The sequence below is a fragment of the Mirounga leonina genome, unplaced genomic scaffold (genome assembly GCF_011800145.1).
Source record: "Mirounga leonina isolate KUSES-001 unplaced genomic scaffold, KU_Mleo_1.0 Mir_91, whole genome shotgun sequence".
Lineage (NCBI taxonomy): Eukaryota > Metazoa > Chordata > Mammalia > Carnivora > Phocidae > Mirounga > Mirounga leonina.
The window spans coordinates 26,959,828-26,972,832 of NW_023270839.1; the positions used below are offsets into that span (position 1 = coordinate 26,959,828).

At 41.3% G+C, this 13,005-nt stretch overlaps 1 protein-coding gene and 1 long non-coding RNA gene across 3 annotated transcripts in view; one reads left to right on the forward strand and one right to left on the reverse strand.

Annotated features, from left to right (window-relative positions):
• The window catches only part of LOC118003759, a 22,736-nt gene extending 11,630 nt beyond the window's left edge, over window positions 1-11,106 (forward strand). Inside the window, exon 3 of the long non-coding RNA XR_004677400.1 lies at window positions 11,011-11,106. This is a non-coding gene — a long non-coding RNA (uncharacterized LOC118003759). The remainder of the gene's footprint in view (window positions 1-11,010) is intronic.
• Window positions 1-11,995, reverse strand: part of LOC118003757 (aromatase) — a 32,741-nt gene extending 20,746 nt beyond the window's left edge. Inside the window, exons 1-2 of one of the 2 annotated variants that reach the window (XM_034994907.1) lie at window positions 11,696-11,995; window positions 5,993-6,143 (exon numbers count right to left, since the gene is read on the reverse strand). In XM_034994907.1, the coding sequence (XP_034850798.1) occupies window positions 5,993-6,143; window positions 11,696-11,840 (296 nt within the window). In that variant the 5' untranslated portion in view covers window positions 11,841-11,995. The remainder of the gene's footprint in view (window positions 1-5,992; window positions 6,144-11,695) is intronic. The other variant, XM_034994908.1, reaches the window with a different exon arrangement.
• Between the last annotated feature and the right edge of the window lie 1,010 nt (window positions 11,996-13,005).

The window sequence follows — 13,005 nt, forward strand, 5'->3', positions numbered from 1 at the left end:
TTTCTTTCTTTCTTTCTTTCTTTCTTTCTTTCTTTCTTTCTTTCTTTCTTTCTTTCTTTTCTTTCTTTCTTTCTTTCTTTCTTTCTTTCTTTCTTTCTTTTTCTTTCTTTCTTTTTCTTTTCTCTTCTCTTCTCTTTTCTTTTCTTTTCCTTCCTTCTTATTTGAGTATAGCTGACACAGTGCTACATTAGTTTCAGGAATACAAGATGGTCATTCAACCAGTTTATACATTATGCTTTGCTCACCACAAGTGTAGCTGCTATCTCTCACTATACAGGGCTATTACAGTACCATTGACTGTATTCCCTATCCTGTACCTTTCATCCTTGTGACTTACTCACTTCATAACTGGGAGCCTGTATCCCCCATTACCCTTCATTATTCTTCTTTAAACATGACTGAAGTCAAAAGACATTGCCAAAGATGGCAAACCTATTGTCTATTCAAAATGAAAAGTAGCCAGAGGAAGTTCTTAAGTAGTGAGGAGGAAGCCACCTTCAGTTCTGAATTTAAAGGACTCACACAGGGGCACCTGGCTGGCTCAGTTGGTGGAGCATAGGACTCTTGATCTTGGGGTTGTGAGGTTGAGACCCATGTTGGGTGTAGAGGTTACTTAAAAATTAAATCTTCAAAAGAATAAAAAATTTAAAAAATACAATCTTCAAAAAAGAAAAAAAGGACTAACATATGTGGCTGGGTTCAAGAGTGGTAAGTACTAGAAATATGGAGGAGAAACTAATGGAATAATTGGTACCAAACATTTAAAAGTACTTGCCTGTGTAGACCTATTTTGTGCCTGAGACTTATGGTCCATCGATTCCATTGCCTTTCCCCTGTCCTTTGTCCCTCTAATAGCCTCACTTACCCAGCTTAAATACTGGAGTCACTGCAAGAGAAAAACGATCTTTATAACAGAGAGATCTGCCTATAATTACCCTACCCAATGATCACATTTAACATCCCTTATAGAGGGACAACTTTTCCTTGTCTCTTGATGTGATGCAATATGAAGTGCCCAAAACTACCAAGGAAGTATCATTACAAAAGTGTTTAACCTGAATGAAACTGAGCTTTAAGACATAATTTTCAGTTTATAAGAAATACAGGGAATGGAGTAATATGTTAAGTAACACCATAATGTAATGAGAGAAATTCGGAAATATGGAACATCCTATAAGACAATTGACCTGGTCTCTTCCAAAGATCAATGTCATGTGGGGCAGGGAATGGGAGGACTGCTCTTTCAACTTTCCTGTTCATTTGAACATTTTCTTAATAGAAAGTTGGAAAAAAACATTTTATTGTTAATCATTAAAATCACTCTCTTCCCATGCATTCTCAACTCCCTTGACTCTCTCCTTACTTTGTCATAGTTGCCTGGTAAAACCTCACCCCTGGCTAAATCCAACTTTTAGCTTCCTCTGTGCTTGCCCCTGGCAGCTGAATGTGGCTGGGAAAAAAACCACATATGCACATGTTCACACACACACACAGACACACACACACACACAGGTCCCAGTTAAATTCAAGGGGGTCCTTAGTGCAGCTGGCCATTCTACAGTTCCCCAAGTCCATTCACTCTCACTGTTCTAGATGACTATTATATCCTGCCTTCTCTCTCCTCAAATATTCTGCTTCCTCAGTCTCAGCTAAGGACTTTATTTCCTATTTTACTGAGGAAAAAGAACTAGAATCTCTGCAAGCTCCAACTATTAGGATATGTGCTCATATATCCAAACTTCCCAAACTTACTGTGGATGAACTTTCCATGTTCCTATTTCAAGACCAAATCCACTTGTCACTTGGACCCCCTTTACATCTCACCTAGCACACCCCTTTCTCTTCCATCAACAATTTTGCTCTGTAATCCATCATTGCCATCTCAACACACATGTTGTAATTTCTCCTATCTTAACAGAGACTCCTTGGACCATACATCCCTTTCTATTTCATTGTTGCATTTCTCTGCTGCCTTTATGACAAACTTCTTGGAACAGTTGTCTACACCTGCTGCCTACAATTCTTTCCCCCCATTCTATACTATAATCAGACTTTTGCCCTCACCACTCCATTGAAACTGATCTTTTCAAGGTCACCCATGACCTCCCTGTTGCTAAATGGAACACTTAAATCTCCCGTTCACCAGGCACTCTCTGGCATGGTTGACAATTCCATCCTCCCTGATATGCACTCATCACCTGGCTTTCAGACCACCACACTCTTCTGGTTTTCCCTTCTTTGGCTATCCTTCTCTAGTTTCTGACTATAGTGGTGAGGGGGGGTGGTCTAAAGACTCAGACCGTCCTTCACAACATCCCACTCAGCTGTCTACTGGGCATGTCAAGTCAAAATACCCCAAATGGAATCCTGATTTTTCCCCATCCCAAACTTGCTCCACTTATCTGAGGTAATGATCCCTTCATTTTTCTAGGTACTTAAGGCAAAAACTATGCTATCACCTTGATTCTTACACCCAACATCCAATCTCCTAGCATCTTACTGGCTTTGTCCTCAAAATATGCCTAGAATTTCACCTCTCATCACCTCTACCACACTCACGTGGACCAGCCATCATCTCTTGCCTAACTGCTCTCTGGGCATTCATCCTTGTTCCTTGTTCCTTGCACCTGTTCTCAAAGAATGTAGGTAGAATGGGAGTAGAATGTGGGTAGAGAAGCCAATAATGTGCTGAAACATGAATGAATCAGATATGTCACTCTTCTCAAACTCTTCAAAGGCTTCCCATCTCATACAGGGTAAAATTCAGCGTTGTTACAATGGCCAACAAGGCTCAACATGATTGGGTATCCTAATACCTCTCTAATGTCATCTCCACTATTCTTCCCGTAGCCACACTGATATCCTTGGTGTTCCTTGAACCTTTCAGATGGGCTCCCACCTCGGTGCCTTTGCACTTGCTCTTCCTTTTGTCCAGAATGCTTTTCCTCTACATCTCTGCCTGACTCACTCCCTCACTTCCTTTAGGTCTTTAATCAAATGCTATCTTCTCAATGAGGCCTGCCTCAACTGCCTATTTATAGTTGTACTTCCATCCCTGCAACTGGCCCTCCCCACTTTAGTGTCCTATATAGCTCATATCTACCTGATGATAGTGTGAGCAACCATCTTGGTTTGCTTGGGAATGTCCCAGTTTTAGCATTAAAAGTCCCACATCCTGGGTAACCCCCTAGTCCCAGGCATACCAAGACAGCTGGTCACTCTACTCCTATACTATATGTTTTACTCATCTTTTGTTGATATATTAACAATACAACAATATATTTCTCCACGAGGATAGGGATATTTAGCTGATTTGCTCATGATACCCAGTGTCCATAGGTAAGTCCTCAATAAATGTTTATTTAATGGATGAATGGGGAGCCAATAATGATTATATGTTAGGATCATCCAGTGCTTAGTATATGTAGTAAATTCTCAACAAATGTATGTTGAAAGAATACATGAATGCATTCGCTATAAATGTACACATGATTAAAACAGATATACAAATATAATCCTAATTAGTATGTTAATTACTAACAGGTTTGCAAAAATAACCCTAATTAGCATGTTAATTGCTAACTCTCCTTAATGGATGTTACCCATATTCTTTTTTTTTTTTTTTATTCATTACAAAAACTAATATATACACACAACATGCACAGCATCTGTAGACCCTCATTAATTTAGAGCTCACCTGCCTGGGAAACTGTGCCTACTTTATCTACCGATAATGAGATAAACTTTCCCCCAAAACTCTGAGCTGCTCAGGCAACATCCTGGCCGCACTGACTCCCCCCATGAAGTTCTGCAGCCCCCACCACTTCGGGACTATGCTGGTAGGAAAAGTTGGGTCATCATCTCTACTCAGCTGATCTCAAACTTTTCAAAAGAAAAAAACCTGGCAAACTATTCAACTAAAAATAAAAAGCTTTCCGAGGGGCTATTTTCAAGAGGCACGGGTAGTTCTGGAAGGGACCTGAAGAGCAGGCAATGGAAGGAGATGGAGACAAACATGTCCTATTCCCCGCAGGGAGCTCAGCCCTTAACAACAAAATTGAGTGGCTCAGAGGCAATTAAGGAGAACATAAAGACTCTAACCAGTGAAAAGCCTGTGAGGACAGGATGAGGAGAGAACTGGGAGAGCTGGGGGAAGGGTGGGTTGGGTTGTGGGCTCATCTCAAGCATGAATCAGCACCTGAATTGGTCAGGGTCACTAAGGTCACTTTCTTAATGAAGACAGCAGAGCCGTCAGATGCTACCCTGCACTGTCACAAGGATCCTACTTTAGGAATGGCTTTGGGCTTCCAGGATTGGATCTAGTGATCCAAGTATGTAGTATCTAAGAGCGATTTCTGTTCTCATCCTCTGGTCCTTTGTCACATTCTTCACTCCAGTTCTTGTCTTATACTACCACCACTTGAGCTAGACTGCAGGGTAAGATGATCAGACAAAAGCACTCCAACCCTGCTTAGCTGCTCCCCTGACCCCAAGACAAGGCCCCCTGGTGCCAGAAGCTGCTCACCTGTTCTTCTCTCTCAGGCTCTGCAGCACATTGGCATTACTTGGGGAGCTCTACAAACACCTGATGCCCAGGTTCCACCCCCAGAGATTCTGAAAGTTGGGGTGTGGCCTGGGCATTGGGGTTTTTAAAAGCTCCCTGGGTGACTTCAATGTGGAGCCAGGGTGAGAACCACCGCTTTAGGTCCTGAGCTGTAGACGGATATCCTTTTAGAAAAATATCCCGCAGGTCACTTCACCTATCTGTGATGAGGGCTGGAAGGCAACTCACTATGCTGGTGGATGAAAGAGCAGTGGCAAACGTCTCAAGCCCCCAAGCCCTCATGTCACCAGTCCCAGGACATTTTGAGATTGTAGACCATTGCCAAAGAGAGTAAAGTATTGATGTTTAAAATGAGTACTTAATCAAATTCACCTAAATTTGGCTGACCAAAGTAGCTCAAGAGAAGTAAAATCCAAGGGCAATTATTGGTCCCCCACTCCCTTCTGTCAGTTATTTGGTTCAAAGAATTGGCCTTTGAGATTACCATGGTATTTTATGAAATGATGTATGTAATCTTGGCTTGAAAGAAATCAATGTAGTTTCCAGAAATGCTTCACTTACTTCTGGGCAATAGTCTGCATCTGGACAAAAAAATTCTAACATATCAGTAAAACCCTAGTTGGTCTTGGTTTGTGGGTAAAGTCCTGTCAGGGAATATAAAAACTCATTAATGAGACAGTGTTGGCATATAACATTGTTAAATATCCAGTAAAGACAGCTGAAAGTCTAGTGAAATGTGTTCTCTTTGAAATTCTCCATTTTCTATGATCAATAAATAAGAAAACTAGTATTTCACAAAGCTAGTTCTCTACATTCGATGCCTATTTGATTAACCCTGGATGAATTCAATCTGCTAAACTTATCCAGAAAATACGACAAATCATTTTTTTTAAATAGGCAATGTATTTAAGATCACTCAGCTGAGACACCAGCCCACAGTCATAAATAGAACAGGAGCATATGAATAGCATCTTTTTCTACCGTTTACCCTTCTGGAGGCGCTCCGGAGCCTGCCATTAGAGAAGCCCATTAGCAAACTGGTGCAGATTCCTTTCTCTCTGGTGTTTCGTTTTGTTTTAACTGCTTGCTAATAGAGATAAGACCAAAATCTTAGGAAAGCAGAAAAGATAATGCCCCTCCCTAAAATACGTTTTGTCAAACCCAAATCCTTTGGATTCTAAGTTTCTATTCACCGCTCAGAGAAATTTCAAATAGTTTCCCAGCTTTCCAGAGTTCTTTATCTATGTACCTCTGGGTTTAGGCAGGACCCAATGATTCCGCTTGTCTATAGGTTAGATTTTTACCTCGGAAGTAAAAACACAGCCTTAGCAACAAAAGCATCAAGATATCAAAATAAGTGTGTTACTTAATAGGAAAAAAACACAGCCTTGGTTTTGAAAACCTGTCTCTGATTATTAACAGACTCACTTGCTAATAATGAGTGTTTCCTCTCCACATATCCAAACTCTCATGAATTCTCCATACATCTTGTTGTAGTAGTTGCAGGCACTGCCAATGCCCATCCACAGGAACCTGCAGTGGGAAATGAGGGGCCCAATTCCCATGCAATAGCCAGGACCTAGGAGAGTTATCAGACCACAGTCAGCATTTTAGCAAACACCAAAAAAGAGCAACTGTTTTATGTTATCGCTGCTTGTGTTCTTTGATATCTAAAAGGTCTTGGATACCTTCTGATGTATATCTGTGAATCTCTAAAAAAAACAAACAAGCTTAACATGAAAAAACAGTAGTTCAGTGTCCATACCACACTAGTTCTATTTGGTCTTGAACCTTTCAGTCTGAATGAGCCAGGGTAGGTGTCTGCTCTTTTCTTGCCACATTAAACAATGTCAGTGAGTTTTCAATACAAGTCAGTCAGTCCATCTAGTTACAAGCATGGAAACCAGGACATGTGACAAGCTGACCGATCTGTTTGGCTGCCTAGTTTTGTCTGAAAACTTTTGGTTTGAATGCCCCAGCTGATGGAATGGGCAGGTTAAAATTAGGTTGTAGTTTTGGTGTAATCTTTTTAACTGAAAGACACGGTCTGCGAAGATAATGTTCAAACAAAGAATATCCATTTTTTTTTCCTTCAAAAAGGACTCAGTTTAAGAGAAGAATCCTAAGCTTAGTCTCATTAGGCAAAACATACAGCTAAGCATTGAGAAATTAGGCAATGAGTCCAGTCAGTGTCTGGACTAGAATTTGGGTCCAGCAATGTGGTTTTACTCAAGAGCAGTGACCGCTCATGTCCTTGCTTACATAAAGAACGGAGGAATTTTCTGTTGCTTAGACCAGAGAACAAACTTGGTAGCTTGATTATACTGGTGGCTGTAAAAAGTTAGACAAAAACTTCTTGGAATGGTTTTAGGAGTTTTCCTGTGAAGTAGTAGCTTTTCTATATCAAATCTTTCTCCTTTCTTTCCATTCCAGTAGTAAAATAGGAAGCCAACATGCACGACTGTTTGAGACAGTGTTCTCACTCCAGGGGCAAGCACTGTGTAAATAAATCTAGATAAGCTAAGCTTTTGCTTAAACCATCTAAATTGGATGTTAAATCCCAAATTCGTCAAATAAGATTTAATCCTTTGAAATAGCTGGATTAATGGGAATAAGACTGTCAGGTTTTTTTCCTTAAAGTGAAGGTCGTTTGGGATGCCTGGGTGGCTCAGTTGTTAAGCGTCTGCCTTCAGCGCAGGTCATGATCCAAGGGTCCTGGGATTGAGTTCACCATGGGCTTCTTGCTCCGCGGGGAGCCTGCTTCTTCCTCTGCCTGCCACTCCCCCTGCTTGTGCTCACTCTCTCTCTCTCTCTCTCTGACAAATAAATCAATAAAATATTTAAAGTGAAGGTCTTTGGTAATATCTATAGAACCAAACGTTTTCAAAGGGTTCTTCTTAATCTTCTGATTGTTCCGAAAACACTGTATTGTAAGTAGATGACTGATTTTATACCTAATAATTTCATTAAGTTCTTTAAAAGATTAAAACAAGCAAATTTGAATATGTATTTCCTTAAAAGGTCATCAGATATACAGATCTCTAATCAATTAAAATGTGCATAATAACAAACTACTTTGCTGGGTATTTACAGTTTGAAACATTGTAGATGCCTAATAAGTGTTTCCTGGTGAATTTTTAAAATTAATTAGATATGTGTGTGTAATATAAAGGATGAAGTTTTAAATATCATCCACATTTAGAGTATTTCAGGTTGTATTTACATTTTGATAAAATGGAAAAATATCATTGTATCATGTACGTTTAGTCTATGGGAGGTCAGACATCCGGCTATTTGGGAATAGACTCATTCAACAAACGTTTACTTACTTAATATGCTAGGCCCATGAGGAACAAAGACATGCAAATGAAAGGTTGCACTCTTCATTTTTTATCTAATAGTTTGGTGCCATGTAGAAAGTCTTAATATTAAGGAACCACCATTCAAGTTTAAAATATGACAGTGCAGATCTCTATCCACTGAAAAAGGGAGATGGTGATGAAATTTGCTCAGGTTGAAAACCTGAGTGTTCTGACCAGAAGAGAATCCAAGTCTTGGGTCCCTAGTGATCAATCATGTGTCAGCTTAATTCATCCAACAAACACTTACTGAGACCCTACTAGGTTTAGACACTAGCTACGAGTCAGAGACTGGAGATGGAGTGATAAGCATAAATAGGTTCCCAATCAGAGTCCTGGGCAGGAGAGGAGAGTATGGGGGAGGAGAAAGTACAATATTGAATTATTGTAACACAATGTGATCCTTTCATTTATATGTGTACCTTACACCTTCCAGCTGAGAAAAGAATGTCCTAGGAGGGGAGAAACTTTGGTAGGATATTCGAGAAATATTCTGGTTGCATCCGCATTAAGCTGCTCTCTGCCTCTCAGATTTGGGAATGCTGATTTAGGCCTACAGTGATTGCAGGCACCTCTTTTACACCCTAAGAGGAGCGATAAATACTACACTGCATTTTTGTGCAGAAACAGCCTCCCAGAAGCCAACAGCTGGGACCTCTCACCCACTGTCCTAATCAAGAAGCTGTTGCTTTCCCTGGTAGGTGTACACCCTAGAGAAACCTGTGAACGGGAAGGCTCATAGCAGCACTGTTCACAATAGTCCCAAACTAGAGACACCCAAAGGTCCACCAACAGTAGCATCAGTAATTAAACCACGAGATGTTTGTGCTACTGCATACCATATGAGCTATAGAGGCATGTCACTCCATGGATGAAGTTTGCAAGCACAATATTGAGCAAAAGAAGCAATATAGAAGTAATGTAGGACTCGATGGCTAAAACATTTAAAACCAGGCAAAATTAATCTGTATTGCTCAGGGATATGAAATTAGGTGGCAAAACTATAAAAACAAGGGAGTGATTATCACAAATTAGAAGAATGTTTACCTCTGGAGGTGAGAGGGGGTATGACTGAAAAGACACAAGAGAAGTTTCTGGGATCCTGCTAACATCCTGTTTCGTGTCCTGTACTGTGATGACATATTTATTTGTACACTTTTCTGTGAAGTCGTTTTTTTAGTGGGAGAAAGGGGAATGTGTTGCCATGTCCTTTTTCCATTGACCCCTCTGGGGACATGGTGCCCAGGGCAGAGAGAGGCTCTGGGGGAGGGAATCCATGCGCAAAGCTGGGGATGGCTCAAGAGATTTAGCTCTGAGTCCCAGTTTCATCACTCACTAGCTATGCACCATCGATCCTCTTTAATCTCAGTTTCTTCATCTGCAAAATAGGCATAAACACACCTACCTCATCAGAGGGCTATGAGGATCACAAGAGAGAAAGAATGTGAAACTGCTTTGTAAATTGTAACTAACTTAAGGGCTTTTAAATCATTGCAACTTCTTAACTCCCCTTGACACTCCCTGACCCTGAGCTTCCCACAAATCTGTAAAACCAAGAATCCAGAGAACCAGTGATTTGAGGAAACTGGCAAAAGGAGTTCAGGAAGAACCACCCCAACAAAGCCAATTTTCTCACCTTTCCTTCCCCAGCCGGGCACCATGGGACCTTAGTCTGTGCCACTAGAGGATTCTGACCAGAGCTCACATTTTCAAAGGGAAAGCATGGAACTAGAAGCTCCCTGGCTAGCAAAATGATCACCAACCTGGGATTTAGGAATTCCTGGTTGTTCCCCTCCCCTGCCTTTCCTTTCAAGCTGAGATGCCGATAAGCCATTTCCTTTCTCTGGGCTTTAACCCAGAGAAATGAAGGGTTTGAACTCCATGGTTTCTTATATTTGTCATAGGGGTTTGCTTGGGTAAGGCAGTTCACCTCTCTGGGGCTCAGTTTCCCCTTCCGTCAAGTGAAGGGGTTGGGCTCATATCTATGGCTCTCAATCCTGACTGCTAATGAAAAATCACCTGGGAAGATTTTTTTATTTTATTTTTTTTAGTTGGGGGGAGCAGTGCAGAGGGAGAGAGAGAATCCTAAGCAGGCTCCAAGCCTAGCACACTGAGCGGGCTCAATCTCATGATACTGAGGTCATGAACTGAGCCAAAATCAAGAGCCAAAATCAAGAGTCAGATGCTGAACCAACTGAACCACCCAGGTGCCCCAGAATTTTTTTTTTTTTTTTAATATCAACATGCGGGCCCTGCTCCAGACATAGCTGAGAACCATAGAACTATTAGTGTATGGCAGCATGATGTCCCCAGCACAGGATTGGGGGACAGACTAAGCTGTCACCTAGGCTCCGGATCCAAAGCTTCAGGGATGCCAGTTCTTGTGCTTGCCCCCCATAGGCTGACCTCCTTTTTCAAAGGTCCAAGGGACTTCTTCTAAAACTTGCAACATAAACATCTGGGGGGACTTGTTATAAAATACCCTCCACCTCACCCACCATTCATGGATCCTGACCTGGGAGCTCACTGTGGGAGAAGAGATCCAGTGAGGAAGGAGCTGTAGTGGGAAGGAGCTCAAGTTAAAGGCCATGAAAGAGTCTTCCCTCAGACCCCTCAGGGATTAGAGAACAACATTAACTGAGCTCTCTGTTTAAGTGGACATGAAAGCAACCTAAAATACCAGGCTGAATCAGATAGACAGGACAGACAGTTCTCTGGAAAATTTTGGAAGAATCCAGACACGGGACACTTTGCACCAGCTTCACATTCCTACCCTAAATCACTCTATGATGAGGTCCACTGCACTTGGAAGTGCATAATGACTATGCTCTTGAAGTAAAGCCTTGTTGGATGGCTCATGGGACTGGGGATAGATGCTTGCCATGAAGAATTTTCACTGAAAACTGAAGAAATAGTTGGATATTTCTGGTAATTCTGAATTAATCTGATAGTTGTAGAGTGGTAGGATTGGAATTATCTGGATAATTATATGATACTCTACTTTTGATTAATCCACAGACCTTGTTGAAGATTCTATCAGGGTATGATGTTCCAAGGGAACCATAGTGGTCTCCATTTTTCTTCCAGTGCCCAGGTCCCAGCCAGCTCTTATGGTGGCATCACCATCACACCTACCCCCAAGAATAAGAGAAAATGAAGAGTGGGATGAAGAGAGGAAATAAGTTCAAGAAAGGAAGAGGGCAGAGCACACGGATGAGGCAAAGCAGCAGGGAGAGGGAGAGGAGTATAGAAGGCATTCCGGGTGTGCCTGGCTGGCTCAGTCAATGGAGCGCGTGACTCTTGATCTTGGGGTTCTGAGCTCAAGCCCCACATTGGATGTAGAGATTACTTAAAAATAAAATCTTAAAAAAAAGAAGGCATTCCAGAGACATTTTTACCTTCAGAGCAACATTGGAATGAATTTCAATAATAATAAAAAAAAATGCCTGGTTTACCTTGCTTCACCCCATCTCAAACTTACTTTTTTTTTTTTCAAACTTACTTTGAAGGATACTCATGCCAAGTCTACCAAAGCAAAGCACAGACTGGACGGGATTATCTAAGATATTTTTTTGAAATGCTTTCATTTGAAATGTGCAGCTAATTGGTATAAAGTTTTTCACCTGAGTTTTTATTTGCTAACATTGCCATGGGCTTCAGCCATTTCACCATGTTTTTGCTCTTTGTCCTTTTGCAAAATTTTCTTTACCCTCATGGACCAAAAGCCCAAGTAAACAATCTCCTTAGTTACAGAACTAAATGACTGACTTACCGGGTATTGAGGATGTGTCTTCATAATTCCAAACCAAAAGAAGAAAGCCAGTGAGCAGCAGGATCGGCATGGTGGCCACAGGCATGACTTCGGGCATCATGCTGGTGATGTTATAATGCATTGGGTTCAGCATTTCCAAAACCATCTTTTATTCCTTGATCTCAAGAGAAAAAACTTAGAGTCCTGTGGAAATCAGAGGAGCAAAACAAAAATTAGAGAATCCCCCAAAGTATACATCCAGGACTCCTGTTGCTTCAGAGGATGCTGTAGTGCAGAAATCAGCGTTTGTTTTATAATGTGATTGGACACCTAGACAAGACAAACTTGTGGTTACAAGTCAAAACAAGCAAGCCAAAGAGAGATCTTTTGGCTTGAAGTACAGCATTTCTGACCTTGGTAGAGTCTCAGGTTCGTTTAGACGCTTGGTTTGATAGAACCTTATCATCTTGCCCTTGAGTGGGTAGAGTGGCTGAATTCCCAATTGAGAATCAAATTTCTTACCAAAATACAAGAAAATGAAGCTCATTCCAGAGGTGGAGCCTTTCTGTGACTTCATCAGCAGATATTGCTTAGGCAATCTTTTTCTCTTGATGCCAAATCAATTTTTTAAAAAGTAATCCCTAACCCCCTTCCTTGCTCAAAATTAATTCCCCCAAAGAGTAAGTTTCTCTAGGAAGAATAGTTGCTTGGGCATTGTCGAGGTATCCTCAGAGACTTCTATTGGGTTGTTTGTTGAATTCAGCGTGACTCACTCAGGACGATCTTTTCTCTATTGGCTTGAATAAGGCTTAAAATCTTTTGCACCACAGGCTGGATGAAGCAGTACTCATGGGGGCCAATGTCAGAAGTAGTAGGAGAGAAGAATGAGAGACGGAGATTCCAGGGAGAGGAGAACGAGATGGAATGGGGGGGGAGGAAGAAAACAAAGGACAGAAAGAGTAGAATGCCACCAGCAATAGGCTCAGGTCCACTCATGCTTTGCCCACAGCAGCTAACCTCCTGTGCAAGACAATTTTCAGTTTGATTTGCTGGTTCTGTCATGTTTCTCAACAATGTAATGTTGAGTCTGTCTTTTCAGTAAGGTTTTCTAAGACCAATACTCACAGAGGAGAGTTTCAGGGATGATGGTTTGTTGAAGAGACCTAGACTGAATAAACTTGCATAGCAAGGCAAGAGCGACCATTCAATGTGGTTCTGGTGGCAGATGACTGCTCTGAGGATTACCCTCCCTTGGAAAGTGACCTGAGTTTTCAGGACTTATAATGGCTCTGAAACAGATTTTGGCAGGATTTTATCTAGGAATAGTTCTA